Raw genomic sequence first — 20,182 nt, 5'->3', positions numbered from 1 at the left:
CTTGCATCTCTTAAATATTTTCAAGAAAAAATAATGTTTTGTTAAAAAATGTCACACAGTTCACTATCAAAATTCAAGAGTACGAAAGCTCTAAGAGGTAAAATAAATCCTGTTCATTTCTATTTGATTACTAAGAAGAAAGCAAAGGAGACAATTAGTAACCACTCTTACTTGATGCTAGACTTTTACTAAGATAGAAAATCAGAAATTTGTACAAAGTTAACTGGCATTCCCCAAAAGCTACAGCAAAGCTCAGAAAGAAAATTGTCATTATACACTTTAACCTTCCACTTCTCTGTTACACATTATTAGGGACAGGACCTATATCCACATGTACAGTATTTAAGTTTTTGTTGTAAACTAAAATGTCCTTGGCAATGACTTCATTGCTGCACGTAATTGTTCCTATCGATACTCATGCCAGTTCTAGGTTTTCAGAACCGGAATTATGTACCTTGACCACAGGTTGTACTGAAAATAAAGATGACTAATGAAGATAATGAATAATTGATAAGATTTGCTTAGACTGGTCTTGTTTTCTTCCCTGACAGCTTGGTTGAACCGACCTTATATTTTTCCCCATAGGCCTACTTTAGACCCAGTTTCCCCAGAACTTTTTGCCGAATTTCCCTTGTTTTCACACAGTACACAATGGGGTTCATCAGAGGTGGCACTAGCAAGAATATGTCAGCAATGAGGATCATGGCCAGTGGAGACTCGTGCTTGACAAAGCGGTGCATGGATGCTAAAGCAATGAATGGCACATAGAAGATGAGGACAGCACAGATGTGGGAGGCGCAGGTGTTGAGAGCTTTGAGCCACTCCTTATAGGATCCAATTCCTATCACGGTCTTCAGGATGAATACATAGGACACAGCGATGAACACACTGTCTGACATCATGCACAGGACAACAAAGTACTGTGTTGTCAGAAGAGGCCAATTTCATGACATCCTGATGAAGGCAATAGGTGTGAGAAAGGTGGCTTTTCTTGCAGTATGTTAATCTTCTTAGAGTGAAAGGAAATGGAAGCACTAAGAGTATGCTTTTGATGAGAAATACCAGCCCTGTTTTGGCTACCCCTGTGCTAGTCAGAATAGAGTTATATCTCAAAGGGTTGCGTATGGCCAAAAAGCGGTCAAAAGACATGACTAGGAGCACTAAGGACTCCATATGTGTGAATCCATGGATAAAAACTCTTGTACACTGCAGGCTTTTGGGGAGATTCCTGTGGCATTGAACACAAAAATCCACGGCATAGTAGCAAGGGAAGAAAGGGACAGACCTACGTTAGAAACAGCCAACACAGAAAGGAAATACTACATTATTGCGTGGAGTGAGAGTGCGGTCCCAATCACAAGCAGGATGGTGCAGTTTCCCAGGATGGCCACCAGGTACATGAGGCAGATGGGAAGGGAGAGCCATCCGTGAACATGTTCCAGACCCGGGATTCCAATCAAGAAGAAAGTGGTGATCTCAATGGCGGAAGAATTGAGAATGTGCATGATGGATCAGTTCCAAAGTATTTAGGACACTTGGTGAAAGTGTTTATTCCCTTGCTTTTAGCATGTTTTTTTCCCAGAGAAATAAAGTACAATTTTGAACAATTTCAATGCCATGAAATAAAAGAATGCTTTTGTATTTGTTAAGGAAGTAAGCAACACAGTGCTTCTTCATTTGCCAAAAAAGTAGGCAAGAAGGTCAGATTAGGGTGCTAAGTCTCTTGAGACCTGATCCACCATGTTGAAAGTTTCCTTTAAGATTATGTTGATGTCTGATATGCAGTTGCCATATAACGTATTCAGTGTTCTTGAAGGTATATTGCTCATGTTGATCTTAAGGTTTGAAGCAGAATTTAAGATTCCTACAGTAATAAGCAAAATTATTTTCCAACCTAGATTAGGAATAAATCCTGCAATTACTGCAGGAAATGTTTTCCTAGAGCATGGCTCAGAACTGTGAATTATCCCAAGCGACTGTGTTGGAAGTTGCTAATATCTGCTACTGAGCACATATGATTGACTTTCAGAAAGAAGTGCTATTTTTATTTTGGTCATAAAAGTGAAACCAGGTGTTTAACATTAAATGAAACACTATGAGTCAATGAAACAATAAAAGTTGACTATCATTTCCTCTTTCTCATATTCTTCGTGTGAAGAGGAAGTGGTTATGATTGGAAAGTGTCACCAACACAGGACGTCCAACCACCATCGTGGTCGGCTGCTGCCTCAGAACACAAGTAAGGACTCCATTTGTTCCAAATAAATTAGGCAACTACTTTTTACGTGGAGGGTAGTTCTTAGAATTTTTCTGAGTATATTTGAAAAATTAAAATTTCCTAAGTGTTACATAATCATCTTTCATTTAAAAATGAAGATTCAAATATGAATTATAGATGGCAGTTTGCTTGATGGAATCTTATACACTCATATATACTTTGATTCTTAAATATATATTTTATGATAAATGTAACAGATGTATCAATGAATGATAAACTTTGTCATTTATATTTATGTTTTCAAAGTCTTATAAATTTTCATTCAACATCAAAGAACCAAATATTTATTTCTTGGTCTAAGCATAAACTAATGCCACATATCAAGTAGTTGTAACAGTGTTCTCACAGAATGTAGTAGTTGTCATGGTGAATGGTAGCGTACAACACAGTAGAAGCATCCTTTGCTGAGGTATGCATTTCTTTAGCGTTATGTCTCTTTATCAGTTTCTTAATGCCATATTTTTATGATAAAACCTCTGAGAAATGACTGAGTATATTATTTCTGAAGCCCATTCTGAAAGAATATTGTTATAGTGAAAACTTGAAGTTCACCACAAAGCTAAAGGAATTATTGTTTAGAAATGCTAATGAATTATATTTACTGAGGAAGCACTAATATTAGTCACCCAAGTGCTAACAAGCCAGGAGGGAAGGTGGGAAAGCCCAGATGATCAGGCTGTGGCAAAGAGGAGTGAGCAGCATGGACCACAGTAAAGGGCTGCAGAAAACTGTTCACCGAGAATGTCAGCAGGTGGGTCAGAAGTGGGCAGAGTGTGTGAGAAAAAGTAAAATGGAAAGCAAAATACTGACGTAGTCTGAGAAAGCAAAGTATATTTCCTGACCACACACAGACTTAAAAGGGCCAATCAGAGTATTCAAAAAATGATGTCCATAACAAAAGACTGTGTTGTTGCTTACAGAGGAGATCAGTATGTGTCCACAGTTTAAAGGGGAATTGAAGCCTCACAGTGGTTCGGAATCAGTGTTTGGCCTACTGTACTATAAAGAGTAAATTCTAAAGCATGGCTTTTGTCTGTCTATTTCTTTTTAGAGCTGGAAATGTAGGCATTCAATGAGTAATACCCGGTTTATTCATGAATAAAGACTCTAAGACAAAAAGAGTAATGTGACATTCCTGCTAAACAGAATGTAGAGTCGAATAATGCTTACAGGCAAGGAGAATAGACAAGATCTAATATTATAAGAATTGTCTTGACCAGTCCTATGACATTTTTAGCCCTCAACTTAGAAAAAAGCCCACATAAAGAGCACTAATTTTAAATCGATTCTCTTTTATAGATCTTTGTTCCTCTCCACCCCAGTCAATGACAAAGTATATGCAATCAGAATGAACAATAGAGTGACTCCTTTTGTCTGGTCGAAGTGAGTCTAGGTTTTTTCAAAGGCAACTTCAGGAAGCATAGTACTTTAAGAGATCAGTGAGCGTTTTCTTGAATTTCTAATCTTCCAATTCAAATGGTTTTCAGTCAAGGCCTTGAGATTCTAAAGCTAATTTTACACCAATGATTTGCCAAGGAAGCAGTCTAGAAAATGTCATTATTGTATGGTCAACAATATATGTCAAACAGACTATGAAATTTCCTCTTTGTTGTAGGACAGCATATTACAGAATATATTTGCTATATGTAACATATAACACATATTATATGTGACAGAATAATATATGTAGTACAACATATATTATCATAGGTTTAATGTAGCCCGGTCAACTGAAATACAGCCTAACAAAGATGGGCATCAAGTTTATATATATGCTATTCTTGTGATGAGCAGTGCTGCTATTTCTGGACCCTAATTCTCCCTTGATACCATAAGTAGAAGTCACAGAGTTATGGAGAGTGTTCATAGGTGATTCAGTTAACATGATTTTTTTTTTTTTAATCTGGGATTCAACTCACTACCTAACACTTGCCAGACAGATGCTTCCACCTCTGAGCTAGGTCTCCAGCCCAACCATGAATGTTTGACACTTTTTTCATTTGTTGAATTAAATTTATCAATGGTAATGAGTCATTAAGATAGGATAAGTAGGGTGGAGGATATAGCTCAGTAGTAGAGACTGCCTTTCAAGGAAGAGGTCCTGAGTTTGGTCCCAGTATATAAAAAATATAATATAATATTAATATATATATATATATATATATATATATATATATATATAATATTTGTGTGCATGTGTGTATGTATGCTTAAAAGTTTCAAATTTCTCTTGCTTGGCAAAAGAATATCAGAATTTCTTTCAGAGATTGGACTTTGGCAGAGGACTTGATGAATGAGAACAAGGCCACAAACTTTTTATTTGATGAGTCTTTATGACTCATTAAGAACAAATTCTCTGTTCTAGAGGATCTCATGTCTGCAGTAGCAATACCATGATCTGAAATTTAACCACTCTGTTACTTCTAGAGTGCAGAGGTCCTTTAGGACAGTTATTGGTCATTAACAATTCTCAGCAAGGATACTTAGCAGCAGCTTGTTCTTAGACGTCTTCCCATGAGATCACTACAAGCAGGGTTTGTGTACTATTACTGTAATATATTTCACTGCAATTATGTTAAAGAACTTCTATGACCATGTGTTTACATGTCTACTTCCACTGTAGACAATGAACTCATTAAAAAGAGCCTGTATCATAGGGATCATGATATTTTTATCTCAAAGGACAATTCCTGCCAAATGGTATCCATTCAAACATTATTAACAATCATATGAAACTAAATTTTCATTTAAGTGAATTTATCTTTAGAATTATTTTCTTTCTTTGAAGGGGTGATCAGTGTTTTCCTTAGGGATAGCATTGGTTAGAAGAGTATTATTTATAAGATATTGAAGCACTTGAATTTGAATATAACAAATGATATACATGTAAAAATACGATCCCAATATTGTACTCAGACTTTACAGATACTACTTGGAACAAATACATATATAAATAAAGTCATTTTCAAGCCTGTTTTTGATAAAATTGCACAAAATGTGTAGGATAAAAGGCAGTAGAGATTGACAGTAATAAATCCAATATATGAAGCCAAACTTGAACCAGTAAAAGCAAAAGTATGTTATTAACATCTGCTTAGTCAAATCAGTATGTGAGGAAGATAAAAGATGTTTTGGATCTTAGCAAGGTGACGATAGAAAAAGAGATGAGATATATTTTAAAAATGGGAAGCAAAAAATTACATGAAGAACTCTTAAAAATATAGATTTAACTGAGGACTCTTGGCTTATTGCTAAAAAGCAGATTATAAAATAGGAGAATTACTGTGAAGATGAATGATAAGTTGGCTGCATCAACCTACATCAATCTGAACCACAATAAACTTCCTATTAGCTATAGTTATAATCAAAAGGCATTTAAGTCAATGCCTTACACAGCTACAGTATTCAAGTATTTTTTAAATAAATTGATTTTCTTGAGAGAAAAACAAATTTGACTTCTAACAATTGTTCTTCTGCCTCCATCGGTTTTATCATGTTGTATCTTATTGGATTTTATTATATGTGATACTATGAACAAATTTTTTATAGACAAGGAGATAATATAGTAACCATTGTCCATTTTGTGTTAGTTGGTTGTAAATACCCTGTAATACTTTCTTGAATGTTGTTATATTTGGTACTATAGTGTGTGAAGGTATACTCAAATATTTCAAGGCATGAGACACTATAATAGCTACTGTTATGTGCGGTTGTCTTGTGGTGAAACACTATGTTGCTTAAATTGTTCTGTTCTGATGTTTTGTTATATCCTTTTTATCTAAATCTTTTAAAATAAAAAAGTTAAAATTTAAGAATGTTCTCTCTTAGATGATACCTTATATTTCTATATTAATAGTTTGACTTAATTTTCAGAGCATCCTTATGAGGAAGCTACAATGGTTAACTTTGTTTTTAAATTAAGAAAAAGATAAATAACTAGTAGATGAGAAACTGGAATTAAAATCTGGGTCTGTCCCACTGCTCTGCTGAATGCCAAGTAATACTTATACCCTATCTTCTGTTACACGCTTTCCAAATATGTACAACTCATTTGGTGTATCTGGGTTTTTCTCTTTTTCTTATTCTAAAGTTCTTCATCCTGTATCTTTAAACCATCATATCATTTAACTGCCTTTTCTTCCAAGACTGAGGCTTTTCTTCTCATTTTTGTCTCGTGACTGAGACTGTTATTCTGGAGCTCAGCTCTGGAAGTGAGATGCCTGCTTTTCTCTTCCTTGCTTAGGGAGATGAGGTTTACTCTTCTGCCGGATGGGTTGCTGTTTCCTAATCCCTATCATGTGCAAAGACCTGAGTCTAACTTTTATTTTTTTCTAACGGTGAATTAAGAATGGATGGTTTCTGAGATGATAATAGGTGAACAGTGTCAGTGCCAAAGAATGGCTAAAAGATGTAGTTCCTTTTAAATTTTCAGAGCTGAGTCTGTAAGTTAAATGTTCCTATTGTCAGCAAACAACTCCAAGATAATCTCCTTTCACTCAGCATGCTTTTAAATTTTGTTTCTTTTTACATCTAAGCTATTCCTACACCAAAATTTGAAGCTTCTGTTAAAATCATCCTTATTTACAGACCTATATTATTCTCAGCTCTTACAACATTCATATATCAGGTACACTTTAGGAGTTAAAGCCACAATAAAGGAAAATAGTATGATCCATTTCACTTACCATTTAACCCAACAGGGAAACAGAACTGTGTTTAGGCTAGAACCTTCTCAGCTATATTGTGATACAGCTGCTGGCCAAGACTTAAATCTGTAGACCACAGATTTCTTGAAGAGTCCCCTGAGTTTTGCTCTCATGAGGTATCAATTCCTCAAGACTAGTTATCCTTGGTAAACAAATAATTTTTATCAAGAGATCTGGAAAGCTCCAGAATGAAGCCTTGTTTAAAACCATAGTTTTAAGTCATTGGTTTCCATAGGCCAAAAAAGGGTCAGATCAGAATGGACAGAAATTTTTGGAGAAGTGAGATCCTCAGAGTCAACCCACTGCAGAGATTAGGAAAGGTTGTTGACAATGATAAGAAATGATTTGACTCAAATAGGTTGGTATATTACTTTAAATTTACATTTCTTTGTTTCTCACAGTCAAGGAATTAGAAATACATTCTGCAGCTATCTAGCACAGTGTGTGATAGGACTTTAGTCATATGTCTCTTGTTCAATTATTTGTTCTAAATTTTTCAACATATGAAGTGATGTAGCATGAGAGCTTATAATGGTGGACTGAATTCTCTAAAAAGGCTGGGGTATGAAACTTACTAGGGACAATAGAAAAACAAACCCATATCCACCATATCAATCCACTCTCATGAAGTAGATTTGCTCCTCTTCTATGGTAGAATAATAGTCTATCAAGTGGCTATTCTCTGCTTAAAGGGTAATATTACATAAGGGCACTGGAGTTGATTTCATATAGTGCTGATTTTATATATAGTAGGAATGAAACTTCACTCATCCTTGTTGAGTGAGAATCTATTCTTTGGGTCCATGAAGAGAATCTATCTTTGCCTCTGTGGCTGTTCTCTTCAAGCGTCCATTGCCCTAGCACAGAGATGCCTTATGGCAGAAAATAGCTGATACCAATTGCCAGATCCATTCTGGTTACTTGCTAGTTTAGCTCTGCTCCATGTTGTATAGAATTTGATGAATAATGATCCACAATGTAATGATCTTTGAATTTTTTCTTACTTCTGTAGAACCATACCGGTGCCATTTTGTTTCTCCTTGTCCCAGTGCTTGAAGATTTTCCTTTCTCTTTGCAGGAGACTGGCCGATCAGCCCTTTATTTGCCAATGAGTTTCTTTTGTGTATATTTATACATTGGGCCATTTATTTTGTGTACCAAAAGATAACCAGATCCATCAAATGAAGATCTTCCAATTAAGGTAAGATCTTCTAAATGTCATCTTTCATAGCTACACTATAAAGGATCAATACCATACCTACTGTTTGTTTCCAGGATACCAAGTTTGTCTATCCAGAAAATAGCTTGACCTTTTTCTTCTCCATCAGCTGGTCTTAAGAATTGATTCATGTGGCAACAGGTATGAGCTGAGGAAAGGCACTGTTACACGAGTGGTTCATTCACATCTATGGAATCTGACTCATCTTCTTGTGAATTTCCAATTATACTGTTGTCCCCAGTTTGACTTAGACAGAATATTACTCTTTCTTAGGTTGGCTTAGTATTTCAAGTTTGGACTGTACTACCTCCAGAAACCCAATAGGCTACTAATCATTCTGCTTCCTTTTGATGATAAAAGGTTAAAAATGTGTGAATTTGTTTTCAGAAAGATGGCTTTAGTATTTCCTATATCATTGGGTCACTAAAAGTTTAACTAATGCTGTGGGTCTTTGAGTTTGTGTTTTTATCTCTACCCTCTTCTACCTCTGGGCACCTCGTCTTGCTAAGATCCTCAAGATACTTCAGTTCATGCACATGCTGCCTGCACTTCATGCATATCCAACTTTCAAGCATGAAAAATAGCATGTGATGATTAGAGTGTGTGTGTGTAACACCAAGCCATTTGGGAGGCTGAGGCAGAAGGCTTCAGGATTTCAAGGGCAGGCTGGGCAACTGAGTGAGGCACTGCCTCAAAGAAAAAGTACAGAAGTGATATTATGTCCTCAACAAAGCATAGCTATAGCAAATCTTTCCATAGCAAATCTCACAGGTTGGAAGCAAAATCTGTAAAGCAATTCATGGCTTGCTTTTTGATTCTCTGCTTGATATTCACAGGAGAAAAATCAAATTTAAATGTAATCCAATTTACTGTTCTTTCACGGATTTTGTTTTGATGCTTTATCTAAAAGTTCATCACTAAATTTAGACTCCATATGCTATCTTCTAGGATGTTTTTAGTTTTATGTTTTATATTTATTTTTGTGATTCCACTTTAATTTTCGTGGAAAGTACAATGTCTATCCTCAGTGTCGTTTTGCATTTTCATTTGTTTGTTTATCATGTGGATGTCCAGTTTTTACAGCACCGTTTATTGAAGACTTTTCTTTTCCACTGTTTTGTCTTTGATCTTTTGGTAAAGAGCAAATGACTGTATTCATGTAGGCCTGCTCCTTTCCTTTGGTCACCTTCTTTATCCTTTAGCCAGTAGCAACCTGTCATGGTTACTGAAGGTTTATGGTAATTCTGAATTTGACAAGGATTAGTTCTCCAAATGTTTTCTTCTCTATTGAGAATTATGTTGGCTATTCTGAGCTTATGGTCTTCGTGTTTAAACATTAGAATCATTTTTTAATTTTTCTCAAAATAGTTGCTGAGACTTTAATTTGAATTTTATTGTATCTATTGAAGAAATTAGGAAAAATGACATCTTAACAAAATTCAATCTTCTGATTCTGTAATAGACAAATCTGTTTTTTATTTACTGCATCAGAATTTTATGGTTTTTATCATGTAAATCTTGTGCATAGTTTGTTAGGTTTATGCATATATTGTGTAAGTCCTGAGGGAACAATGTGAATGATGTAGTGTTTTATATTTTATATTTCATTTGTTCATTGCTGACACACAAAAAAGTTGGTTTTTGTATATTAAGCTTGTAAGATAAAACCTTGTAGTAACCCATGATTAGTTTTAGGAATTTGTTTATTCTTCTTGGTTTTCTACATGGACAATCATGTCAATTGAAAACAATACAATTTTATTTTTGTTGTCAATCAGTTTATTTTCTTTTATGTGGAAATAGAGAACATCCTTATCTGGTGCCTGGTATCAGTGAAAAGCTTTGCATTTCTCATCATCAAATTATGATGTTAACTGTTGATTCTTCATAGATATTTTTGTCATTGTGAGTAAATTCTTCATTTCTTACTTACTAAGATAAGTGTATGCTGTTGTTCTGAGAAGATTGTCAGTTAATTTCTTTTGCTTTTTATAGGTGCCATTCTATCTTCTTATAAAAATAAATAATAATGTTTATTTCAATGTTCATTAGATAACATTTGTATAAAATAGACTACAAGAATCACTGGTAAACAGCTTTATGGTCTGTAAGAACTTTTATGAATATTTGACACTCACATATCTCTGTCTCCATTATTCAAATGATTATATTGAGGTAAAGAAAAGTTAAGTGCAGTGGGTGGGAATTGAGTCTGAAATGATTTAATTACATTTAGCCTATTGTATTAACTATATTTCTCAACATGTTTGAAAACCATATCAAACTTTCTCATGAAGTCTACTGTTTACCATTGCCCTACAATTTGTCTGTTAACTTCCAGGGGAGTCAGGATACCAAAGAGTTGATGTTCTAGGCCAGATCTGTTCTGTATAAACTTACTGGAAGTTCCCACAAGAGTTTTTCTTTTTAATTCTCAGAGGTCTGCCATCAAAGGAAAACAGAAGTAAATAGCATTTAGATGAAGCGGAGATGTTTTCCTTCAAGGACTAGGGCATCTGGTTCAGGTAAGTTTAGGGAGCTATAAATTTCTTTGGAAACATGAAGTTTTGTTATGCTACCTATATCTTAATAGATGAATATAATGTAGAAGAGGAAGTGACTTTAGGGTGCTTGTGTGTGTGGGGGGGTGCGTGCATGGGTAGATGGCATGATCTGCAAATTAAGTAGAAAGATCAGCTGTCCCCTTCAAAATATACTTGCCCTGAGTTTGAAATTATGTAGTGGGAAATGATTAAGAGGATCAAAATGCCAATGATTTTTTTTTTTTTTTTAGTTTAACAGATGAAGCTCCATTTATAGGCTATTGAATTTTTTTTTTCAGTAAGTATTACTTAGGAAAGGTAAAATCTATCAATTCAGGGATGCTTGTCACAATATTTGCCATACTTATCCTCCAGAGATTTACAAAATATAATATTAACTCGTATTCAAAGATTTCAGTTGGGAGGAAAGAAGTTAATTTCAAACGTTCCATATTTGCTATGGAAAACATGATTTTTTTTCTGCTGTACTTTGTAATTTAAAACTTATACAATGAAGTTAACAAGTCCTAGTAGCTCTAGTCTTCCATGGAATTTCCTTTATCTTTTACATTTTTTCCTATTTTTAAAAAATTGACTTTTATAGGTAAATGGATGCAACTTCAGAACGTACTCATTAGTGAAATAAATGAGACACACATCTAAATATAGTATTGTTTAATTCATGTGAGAAACTGAAAGGAAAAACGAGTATATATATATACATATATATATATATATAAGAATACACATATAAAGTGAGTTAAGATAGTTACACTACTGATTTCTCTGAGCTCACTAAAGAAAGGATTTGTGCTGGTATTATGTGGACAATTGAATGCAGATGTCTTCACTCTGGATGAATGAGTTGGGGATGACAATGTGCAGTGTATGTTTCATTGTTGCCCCGGACTCATGTGTTTTGAAATTTTGTTGTAGTTGTTTTTTCTTCTACTTCTTTATTTTTTCTTTTTGTCCTGGAAAAAATGGATTTAGAAAAAAATTGACATTATTAATTTTATAATTCTTTCTTTCTTTCTTTTTTATTTTTTTTTTTTTTTTTTTGGTCTTTTTCCTTTTTATGGGTACCAGGGATTGAACTCACGACTGCCTGCTTGCAAGTCAGGCGCTTATGCCGCTGAGCTAAATCCCCAGCCCTAATTCTTATTTCTTTATTTATGAGTCTATACAGAAGTCATACTCAATATGGAGAAAGTTTGTGTTGGTTAGGTTTTTGTATTTCTGGTAATTTATGCTGTTTATTCAACATTGGGTCGTATTGAAGCCTGAAACCATAGATAGAAGTTCCAAGGATGCATGTCCTGTCTCTGAAAATATAAAAAGTGTGCTTTTAAAAATATAAATTCTAAATGTAAAATCTTGTTTAATTTACCATGTGGGTGATTTTTAATGTTTGCATTTCAAAAGAAAATTGAGTGGCTTAGATTTTTTTACATTTATAATTTCTTTAAAAATGTGGTCATAGTGATAAGCAATAAAATAGTAACCCAATCTAGATGGATAAAATGAACATGCATATCATACTACAATACAGCTTTAAATTGTACCTTGGAAAAGTAAGTGCCTAACTTTGGAAATGTCACATATAATGCAAGAGTAGATACATGAAGAAATAAGGATATCTACCTTAGAAGAGTGTATTCACTGGTTTGGTGCTATCATACATTCTGTTAGTAACTTTGCATAATCAATATTAATATTTATAGATATTGGTTTGTAATGATACATTTACATCTGTTTGACACTGTAAATATCCATAAACATCAAAATCTGAAATTATATTAATTTTGCAAATCAAAAATGATGTTCATATAGGTTAAATAACTTGAAACTCAAAAAGAAGTGGCAAGCATGCACACAACAACATTCAGTTAATTTTTATACAATCCTTGATAGAATGCATGTATTTTTTCTTCTGAGATGTGTGTATGATAATAACTTACTTCTCCTTAGATTTAAGAGGAATAGGTTCATGAATTTATTTTCATGAACCAATCTTTATCAAGTATTTTCAGTGACAATCATTTCAGATTATTATTTGCAATTTTCATCCATGCAATTCAGGAATTTTGTGGCAAATAATATTGTTTGCAGAAAACTTCTAGATATCTCTATAAATTCCATGAGAACAGATTTACTTTAATATTTTTTCTATATGTGATCAAAAAATGTGAAAAACCACCAAGTTAGGACAAATTTTGGGAATGAAATTGTTATGTTGGAAAATATGATTGTGTTTAACAATATATAGTATATAAAAATAAAACAATTAAAAATATATATGGTATGTTTGGAAGATTGCAGTTAATTAACATGCCATATAATCTCATGCACATGACATATGAAAGAATTCCCTATCTTGAAACTGAATTTTACCCAAGATTATAACTGCTGTTTGTTGATATGATTTCAGATCTGGCTAATGAGTCCATATTCCCTATCTCATGCTGATTCCTAACAACTCAGAGATTAAGTTTCTCCTTCTGATTCGAATCCCAGGATTGGATTATGCCCACATGTGGATTTCCATCCCCATCTGCCTCATGTACCTCGTTGCTATCACAGGCAACTGCATCATCATCTTTATCATAAGGACAGAGCCCTCACTTCATGAGCCCATGTGTTATTCCTTGCCATGTTGGCTGTCTCTGATATGGGTTTGTCCCTCTCCTCTCTTCCTGCCATGCTGAGGTTCTTCTTGTTCAATGCAACCAGAATTTCACCCACTACCTGTTTTGCTCAAGAATTCTTCATCCATGGATTTACTGTCATGGAATCCTCTGTGCTCCTAATTATGTCTTTGGGTTGCTTTCTTGCCATCCACAATCCTCTGAGATACGGTTCTATCCTCACTAACAAGAGAGTTGCTAAAATGGGACTAATCTTAGCCATTAGGAACATCCTTTTAGTACTTCCGTTCCCTTTTACTCTAAGCAGATTAATATATTGACAAAAGAATTTCCTTTCTCATTCATACTGTCTTCAGGATATCATGAAACTGGCCTGCTCTGACAACAAGACCAATTTTATGTATGGCTTCTTTGTTGCTCTCTGTACTATGCTGGGCCTGGCATTTATTTTCGTGTCTTATGTGCCGATCTTGAAGACTGTACTCAGCACTGCATCCCTGATGGAGAGGCTGAAGGCCCTAAACACCTGTGTCTCCCACATCTGTGCTGTGCTCATCTTCTATGTAGCTATCATCACCCTGGGTGCCATCCATTGCTTTGCTAAGCACAAAAACCCCCTTGTCACAGTCCTCATAGCAGATATGTTTTTATTAGTTCCACCTCTGATGAACTCCATCGTGTACTGTGTAAAAACTAGACAAATCCATGAGAAGGTCTTGAGGAAGTTCCTTAACATATGTGAGAGATAAAAACTTTAATATACTGTATAAATATTATATTACCAAGCAATGAGTACCTTAGAGCTTCTGTTATGTGTTCAGTGCCGTGGTTCTCAATATCTAGTGGATGACTGGAGCAGGAAAAGTGGAATGTAATTCTGCAGGAGCAGAGAACTTATAATACAACTAAAAATAATGTTTAAACAATAAATGAGAAATAGGAGAAAAATGATATAATTTATAGAGGTTTAATTGGTGCTATTAAGAGGAGATGAAATAAATCTCACATATGATGGAACAGTTATATCAGAGTCAGCATTTGAGCAATGGATAAAGTATGAGAATATAGATAGTATTATTCTATCAGCATTTACTAAGCTTCTCTCTGCAATGTTTAATCTCTGTATTATTAAGGGAGGGGAAATTAGCAGAGCATACAACAGCTATGTCAGATGCTGTTCTGGTAGGGCTAGAGTATGTAATTTGGCAAATATCGAGTGAGTAGATATTGGAATATCTAAAAAGATTTGAAAAATTCAAATTTAAGAAGTATTAGAAATCCATTTGAGTCTGTAAATAGACACCTAGTATGATAAATCAGATTTTAAGGGCAGTGTATGGAACCAGAAGCAAGACAGACTGAATGTGGGAGACAGAAGGAGCCTTCTCTAGGGGACAATGCAATAATCCTGCTGTGAAGCTCTGACTGTAGGGGTGGGTGGAGAGACAACAAAAACACTCAGCTTTCATTGTTATTTTTGCTGTTATCAAATAAACATGCAACTTATAAGAAATTCAAGTTCCACTAGATTGCAAAGAAATGATTTTAAAAACTGATTATAATTTCATATTTTCTATTGTATAGTGTTTCCTGTGTCTTTAAAATAAGGATCCTATGTGTAAACATTGTATTGTCTCCCTAGTGTAAAAAACTGAAAGGTAAATAAGATACAAAATGTACCATAGATATTGTGAAATTAAAAGAGAAAGAAACTGCTCAAAAGGAAAAAACAATTGGGCTGAGAATGAAGGAAAGGAGAAAAGAAAGACAGGAAAAGATTTTATATACATATATATATATATATATATATATATATATATATATATAATTGATTTTATACCTATATATTGTAATATAAACAACTAATTTGAAGATAACAATATGCAATACATCAACCATTGTCAAGTTATTATTTTGTTTTGTAATTCTGAATCATAATTTTTAATACTTTTGTGTTTTAAAATAAAAACAAAAACAGAATCAAAAACAAGTACAGCTCTTCTAATATGCATTTTGAAATTAAATTTTTCTTTATTAGTACACATTCATAGTACATGAAGTTTGCATTCACAATGGGAGGAGGCACTTGTACATAACACAGTTAGTTATTATTTTCTTTTAATCCCCTTCCTGTTTCACCTCTCTTTCCCTCCTCCTGTAAGTCTCCTTTCTCCATTTTCATTTTCGTTAATAGTAATAATCTTAGCTCATGTTCATAATAGATACAGTTTCTGTCCGTTTAAGAGTATCAGCTTCCTATGCACAGCATATCTGGGTGTGGCAGCACATGCTTGACTGGAGATGTGGAAATAAATGTGTTTTAAATAAGGTTTGGCCATAAAACAGTGAAGATGCAAACGTATTAAGAAATGTCTCTACTGCAATTTCCTCCCATTGGTTTGTATTGCTGTACATTGTTTATATTTAGAACATCTAAGTGATTCTCAATCATTCTGCACAATTAGACAAAAAATTTCAGTTTTCTAAATTGTAAATTCCACACACTTAAAAATCCCTCAATAGCTATATTTGATAACAAATCATAACTGTAAGTCTATGGACATGCAGAAAACCTTTTCATCATTTAACACTTGCCTTGCCCCCTGCTTCTGTCAATATTTACTGCCTAGCATTTTAATTAAACAATATAAATCCACCTTGCTGTTCATTACACCAAAAATTTTGTTGATAGTGTGTTTTCTGTCAATAGTATTGGATTAGTGTTTTATTGATGAATTACAAGTTATCTTAAATTTAGTAGCTTGAAACAATACAGATTTATTATTTTCTAGTTTTACAGATTAAAATTCTGACATGGGTAGCACTGGAACCTAATCACAGCATGGGCTGGGATGACCGTGTTTCATTTGGAGGCAAAAAACTCAATCCATTTCCTTACCTCACCAGCTTACAGAAGTCACTGCATTTCTTGGCTGATGGACCACTTCCTCCTTCTTCAAAGTCTGAAACATTACTTTAATTCCTTGGGCTTTCTTTTGTAGTCACATTGGGTGGTTGAGAATAGAAATGATTACTGAGTGACCACTAAAAAGGCTGTAAAGATACGAGATAGAATAATGTGAAAGTTTGTCCTCTTGATGGTGGTTCTTAATGAGTCAGTAATGCTCAGACCTTAGCTGGGCTCATTGGGTAGAACACATGAATGTTGTTTCCCCATGCTGTCTAGACTTGGGGAACAATATGGTAACATGTTCCAAAAACAACAATGAATAGGACAGAAATACAGGTGGATTATCCTGGAGAAAGGAGAGGAAAGAAGAGGAGAAGAGAAAGTGAGCTAAAGAGAGAGCAAAAAATATATCAGCTTTTGTAAACCTGTTTCAAAAGAGAGGGTTATTTCTACAACCTTCAATTTATTTAGGCAATTACAAAGCTTTAGTTAAAGGAGAGAAAAACAGATTCCATTTCTTGATGTAGAGTGACAATATTGTGAATTGTGTGTCTATTAAGTAAAAAAGTCACCTCTATTTCACACATGCAGGATATCATAAAGATAAGTAACTAAGGGTACACATCAGGAGGCTGTATCTCCAAGACTTGATCTCTTTAGAAACAAAAGGCACGGATTACCCGATCTCGGATCTGCTTAGTCTTCACACTGTAGACAATAGGGTTCATCACAGGAGGAACTAGAAGGTATACGAAACCCATGACCACCTGAACCAGATGAGGTGCCTGCTTCCCAAAGCGATGAATGACTGACAAGCCAATCATGGGAGTGTAGAAGAGAAGCACAGCACAGATGTGGGAAGCACAAGTGTTAAGAGCTTTGAGTCCCTCCGATCTGGAGGCAATGGATAGCACAGTGTGCAGAATGAGGGCATAGGAGACGAGGATGAGCAGGGAGTCTACACCCACTGTGGAGACAATGACGAACATGCCATAGATACTGTTGGCCCTGATGTCTGCACAGGCCAATTTCATCACTTCTTGGTGGAGACAGTAGGAGTGTGATAGCACTGGGGAGCCACAGTAGGGAAATCTTTTGAGCATAAAAGGCAGGGGGAAAATGAGCACTACACTGCGGCCCAGAGAAGCTAGACCGATTCTGCCAATGACTGTATTGGTAAGAATGGAAGCATAGTGCAAGGGGCGACAAATGGCCACTAAACTATCAAAGGCCATGGACAGTAGCACGGAGGACTCCAGGAAAGACAGACAGTGAATGAAGAAGAGCTGGGTGAAGCAGGCATCTTGGCCAATACCTCATGCTCCAACCCAAAAAATGCTCAGCACTGTTGGGAGGGTACAGAGGGATAGACCCAGGTCAGTCAGAGCTAGCATGGACAGGAAGAGGTACATAGGCTGATGCAGGGAGGAATCTGTTTTAATGATGAGGAGAATGGCGCAGTTTCCCAGGATGGAAACCAGGTACATAAAGCACAAGGGGATGGAGATCCAGATGTGCACGTGCTCGAGCCCAGGAATGCCACTCAACAGGAAGGTGGAAAGCACACTGCTGCTGTTAGCCAGGGGTCCAGGTGTCATTGATGGAAAGGTGGGGTAAGTTGGATTCCCTCCAAAATCTTGAAATGAAATGTGGAAACACTATTAATTGCACATAGCAACTGAAAGAAAAAAAGTTAAAATCAAGTAGACCTGTACTGTACTGCTCCTTCAAGAGGATAATTAACTCTTGCCATGCTTGCTTTCAACATTTTTTTGGAATAGTCTCAGAAATTCAACAAGAAACAATACATGGAATTTTAAAGTGATTTTCTAAGACTTTGAAACTTGTAAAAGCTAAATTTTTGAACTGGGTATTTTACATCAGATATATATTTTTTCCTCTGCTCTGAATTCTGCATCAAACCAGCTCCCTTATGCTCTGTACTCCCATATTTTTTGAGTCCAAGTTAATCTTCAAATCTAGAACTCAGCGTATTCTCTTGCCTCAGCCTCCTGAGTAAGTGAGAATTCAGGAGTCTGCCACCATGCCCAGGCTTGGATTTTGATTAGATTTGATGGGCAGCACCTAGAAGATCACAGGAGGAAGGAAATACAGGTTCTCTGCCTTGGCACTGTGTGTCAGCAGGCATTCCACCACTGAAGACCTCCGCAGCAGTTTTTCTTCTTGAGTTAAAGTAATTGCTCCATCTGCTCCTTCTGGGTAGGAAAAGGGAACTTCTTCATTACTCAAGTTCATTGTAATAACTTTGCCTGCAGTCTATGAAAAAATCATCAAACACTCTTTCCATTCCTCTTTCTACTTGACCTCTTTATTGTTTCAATTTTTCTTTAATATGGTCTTCCTTTCTCTTTTTTATCTTTGATATGTTTTCATTACTTTTATTTTCTGTTTTTCTTTTTAACTTCATCATCTATATACAACCTTTAAACCACAATATAGGTCTTTCCCTGCTATTCTGACACGGAAGCCTGGACTTCTCCAGATGATTTATGACTCTGCTCTTCTCACTCTGACTCCAGAGAGAAATAGAGGTTGTGTAGTGGCTCTCTGTGAAGCTGTTTCCTAACTGCAGGAGTAAAAATCAGAGCCCTAGTTCTCTAATCAGGCAATAACTGATGTTCCTCAGAAGCCCAGGAATCCAGCTGTTATGCTATCTAGGTGGCAGACGAGACTGGGGTACTATTGGTATGACCACAGCCTCAATCTTAAGTCCATGAGTCCAATCTTGAGTCCATGAGAATCCATGAAACAAAAAGCAATGATGCTAGCTGGGCCCCTTCTGTAAGGCTTATTTCTGTAAGAAATAAGGCTCAGAAGTTTGGTCAGTGGGCAAAGGCAACCCGGCTATTAGGGCTTCCTGATTTCCAGACTGATCTCCCTCCTCCCTAGTGACAAACTCAGTGGACACTGAACCCACAGAGAGCAGGGGCTCTAATTTGTTTACCTCTGTAAAGCCAATGCTCAGAATATGCTTAGCATTTTTTCTTACATGAAAGTTTAAGCATTTTTTCTTACATGAAAGTTTACATGAAAGTTCAAGTTATTTAGTTGACTATTATTAAATAGACACATATTTTATCTCCTTATAATAAAACCCTATGGATGGTGTTCTACTATAATGTCATGTTATAAGTGAGGAAGCTGAAGACAAAATCATTAATATTTCTAAGATCAGTGAGACAAATACACAAAATGAAATTTGAAATAAGAACAAATTTTGTCAAAGTCCAGGCTCTACATAGCTGTTATACTGAAAGCTCAGGGTCAAGTCATAAAATTTAATATAAAAATCAAAGACTTACTAAGGCAATGAATAAAATTTCTCATTCTGGCTAACATTGCAAATAAACTGAGGCAAAGGCATTGGTTCACTGGGACAGCACATGCCTTGCATGAGGGAGGATTCAACACAGCACCACATATACACAATTATCACCTTATCAAACAACACAGCAAAAAAAGCTTATAAGAATGTATGTTCTTCTCTCTCACTGCAATACCAGTGACATTAATAGCTAGTATTACCAACTTACTGTCTAGTTGAAGTTCACTTGGCCTACAGTGCTGCTTCTCAACTTATGCTATGGTCATGACCAGTGGTTACTATTGTCTTCATCTTAATCAAGAAGATAAGATTATCTGTTTGGGAGAGATTTTAATAATAGAAATCATCAAACCAAAGTAGAAATATGTTTTTGACATTAAAGTAGAGTAGTAAAAAAATCTTGCAACTCACTGTTATTATCTCAATTTGCAAACATGGAAAGAGAAGTTTAGAGAATTTGCTAATGTGCTTAGAGTCATCCGACAAATCATTGGCTGAACAGGCATTCCAACTTAAGTTTCTGGAGCTTCT

General features: G+C 35.3%; 2 protein-coding genes and 2 pseudogenes across 2 annotated transcripts; 2 read left to right on the top strand and 2 right to left on the bottom strand.

Annotated features, from left to right (window-relative positions):
• Positions 1 to 587: 587 nt before the first annotated feature.
• Positions 588 to 1,505, bottom strand: LOC106026608 (olfactory receptor 51A7-like; annotated as a pseudogene).
• Positions 1,506 to 1,740: 235 nt separating this feature from the next.
• LOC111753400 (ubiquitin-fold modifier 1-like) lies at positions 1,741 to 1,962 on the top strand. The gene has a single exon (XM_063255663.1). It carries the CDS (start codon positions 1,741 to 1,743, stop codon positions 1,960 to 1,962), a length of 222 nt encoding a protein of 73 aa, XP_063111733.1.
• Positions 1,963 to 13,208: 11,246 nt separating this feature from the next.
• LOC100720597 (olfactory receptor 51A7-like) lies at positions 13,209 to 14,143 on the top strand (annotated as a pseudogene).
• A 2,818-nt stretch (positions 14,144 to 16,961) lies between these two features.
• On the bottom strand, positions 16,962 to 17,903 carry LOC100735071 (olfactory receptor 51G2-like). The gene is given in 1 exon segment (XM_013147606.1): positions 16,962 to 17,903. A coding segment is annotated over 1 exon segment (942 nt).
• Between the last annotated feature and the right edge of the window lie 2,279 nt (positions 17,904 to 20,182).

Source organism: Cavia porcellus, unplaced genomic scaffold (assembly GCF_034190915.1).
Source record: "Cavia porcellus strain 051 isolate PalLab524CR breed Dunkin Hartley unplaced genomic scaffold, mCavPor4.1 scaffold_9, whole genome shotgun sequence".
Taxonomy (NCBI): domain Eukaryota; kingdom Metazoa; phylum Chordata; class Mammalia; order Rodentia; family Caviidae; genus Cavia; species Cavia porcellus.
This window is presented reverse-complemented; position numbering and strand designations above follow the sequence as displayed.

Bases quoted from the DNA above. Each gene is read 5' to 3' on its own strand.
- LOC111753400 (XM_063255663.1), top strand. From the start codon at position 1,741: ATGTTGAAAGTTTCCTTTAAGATTATGTTGATGTCTGATATGCAGTTG.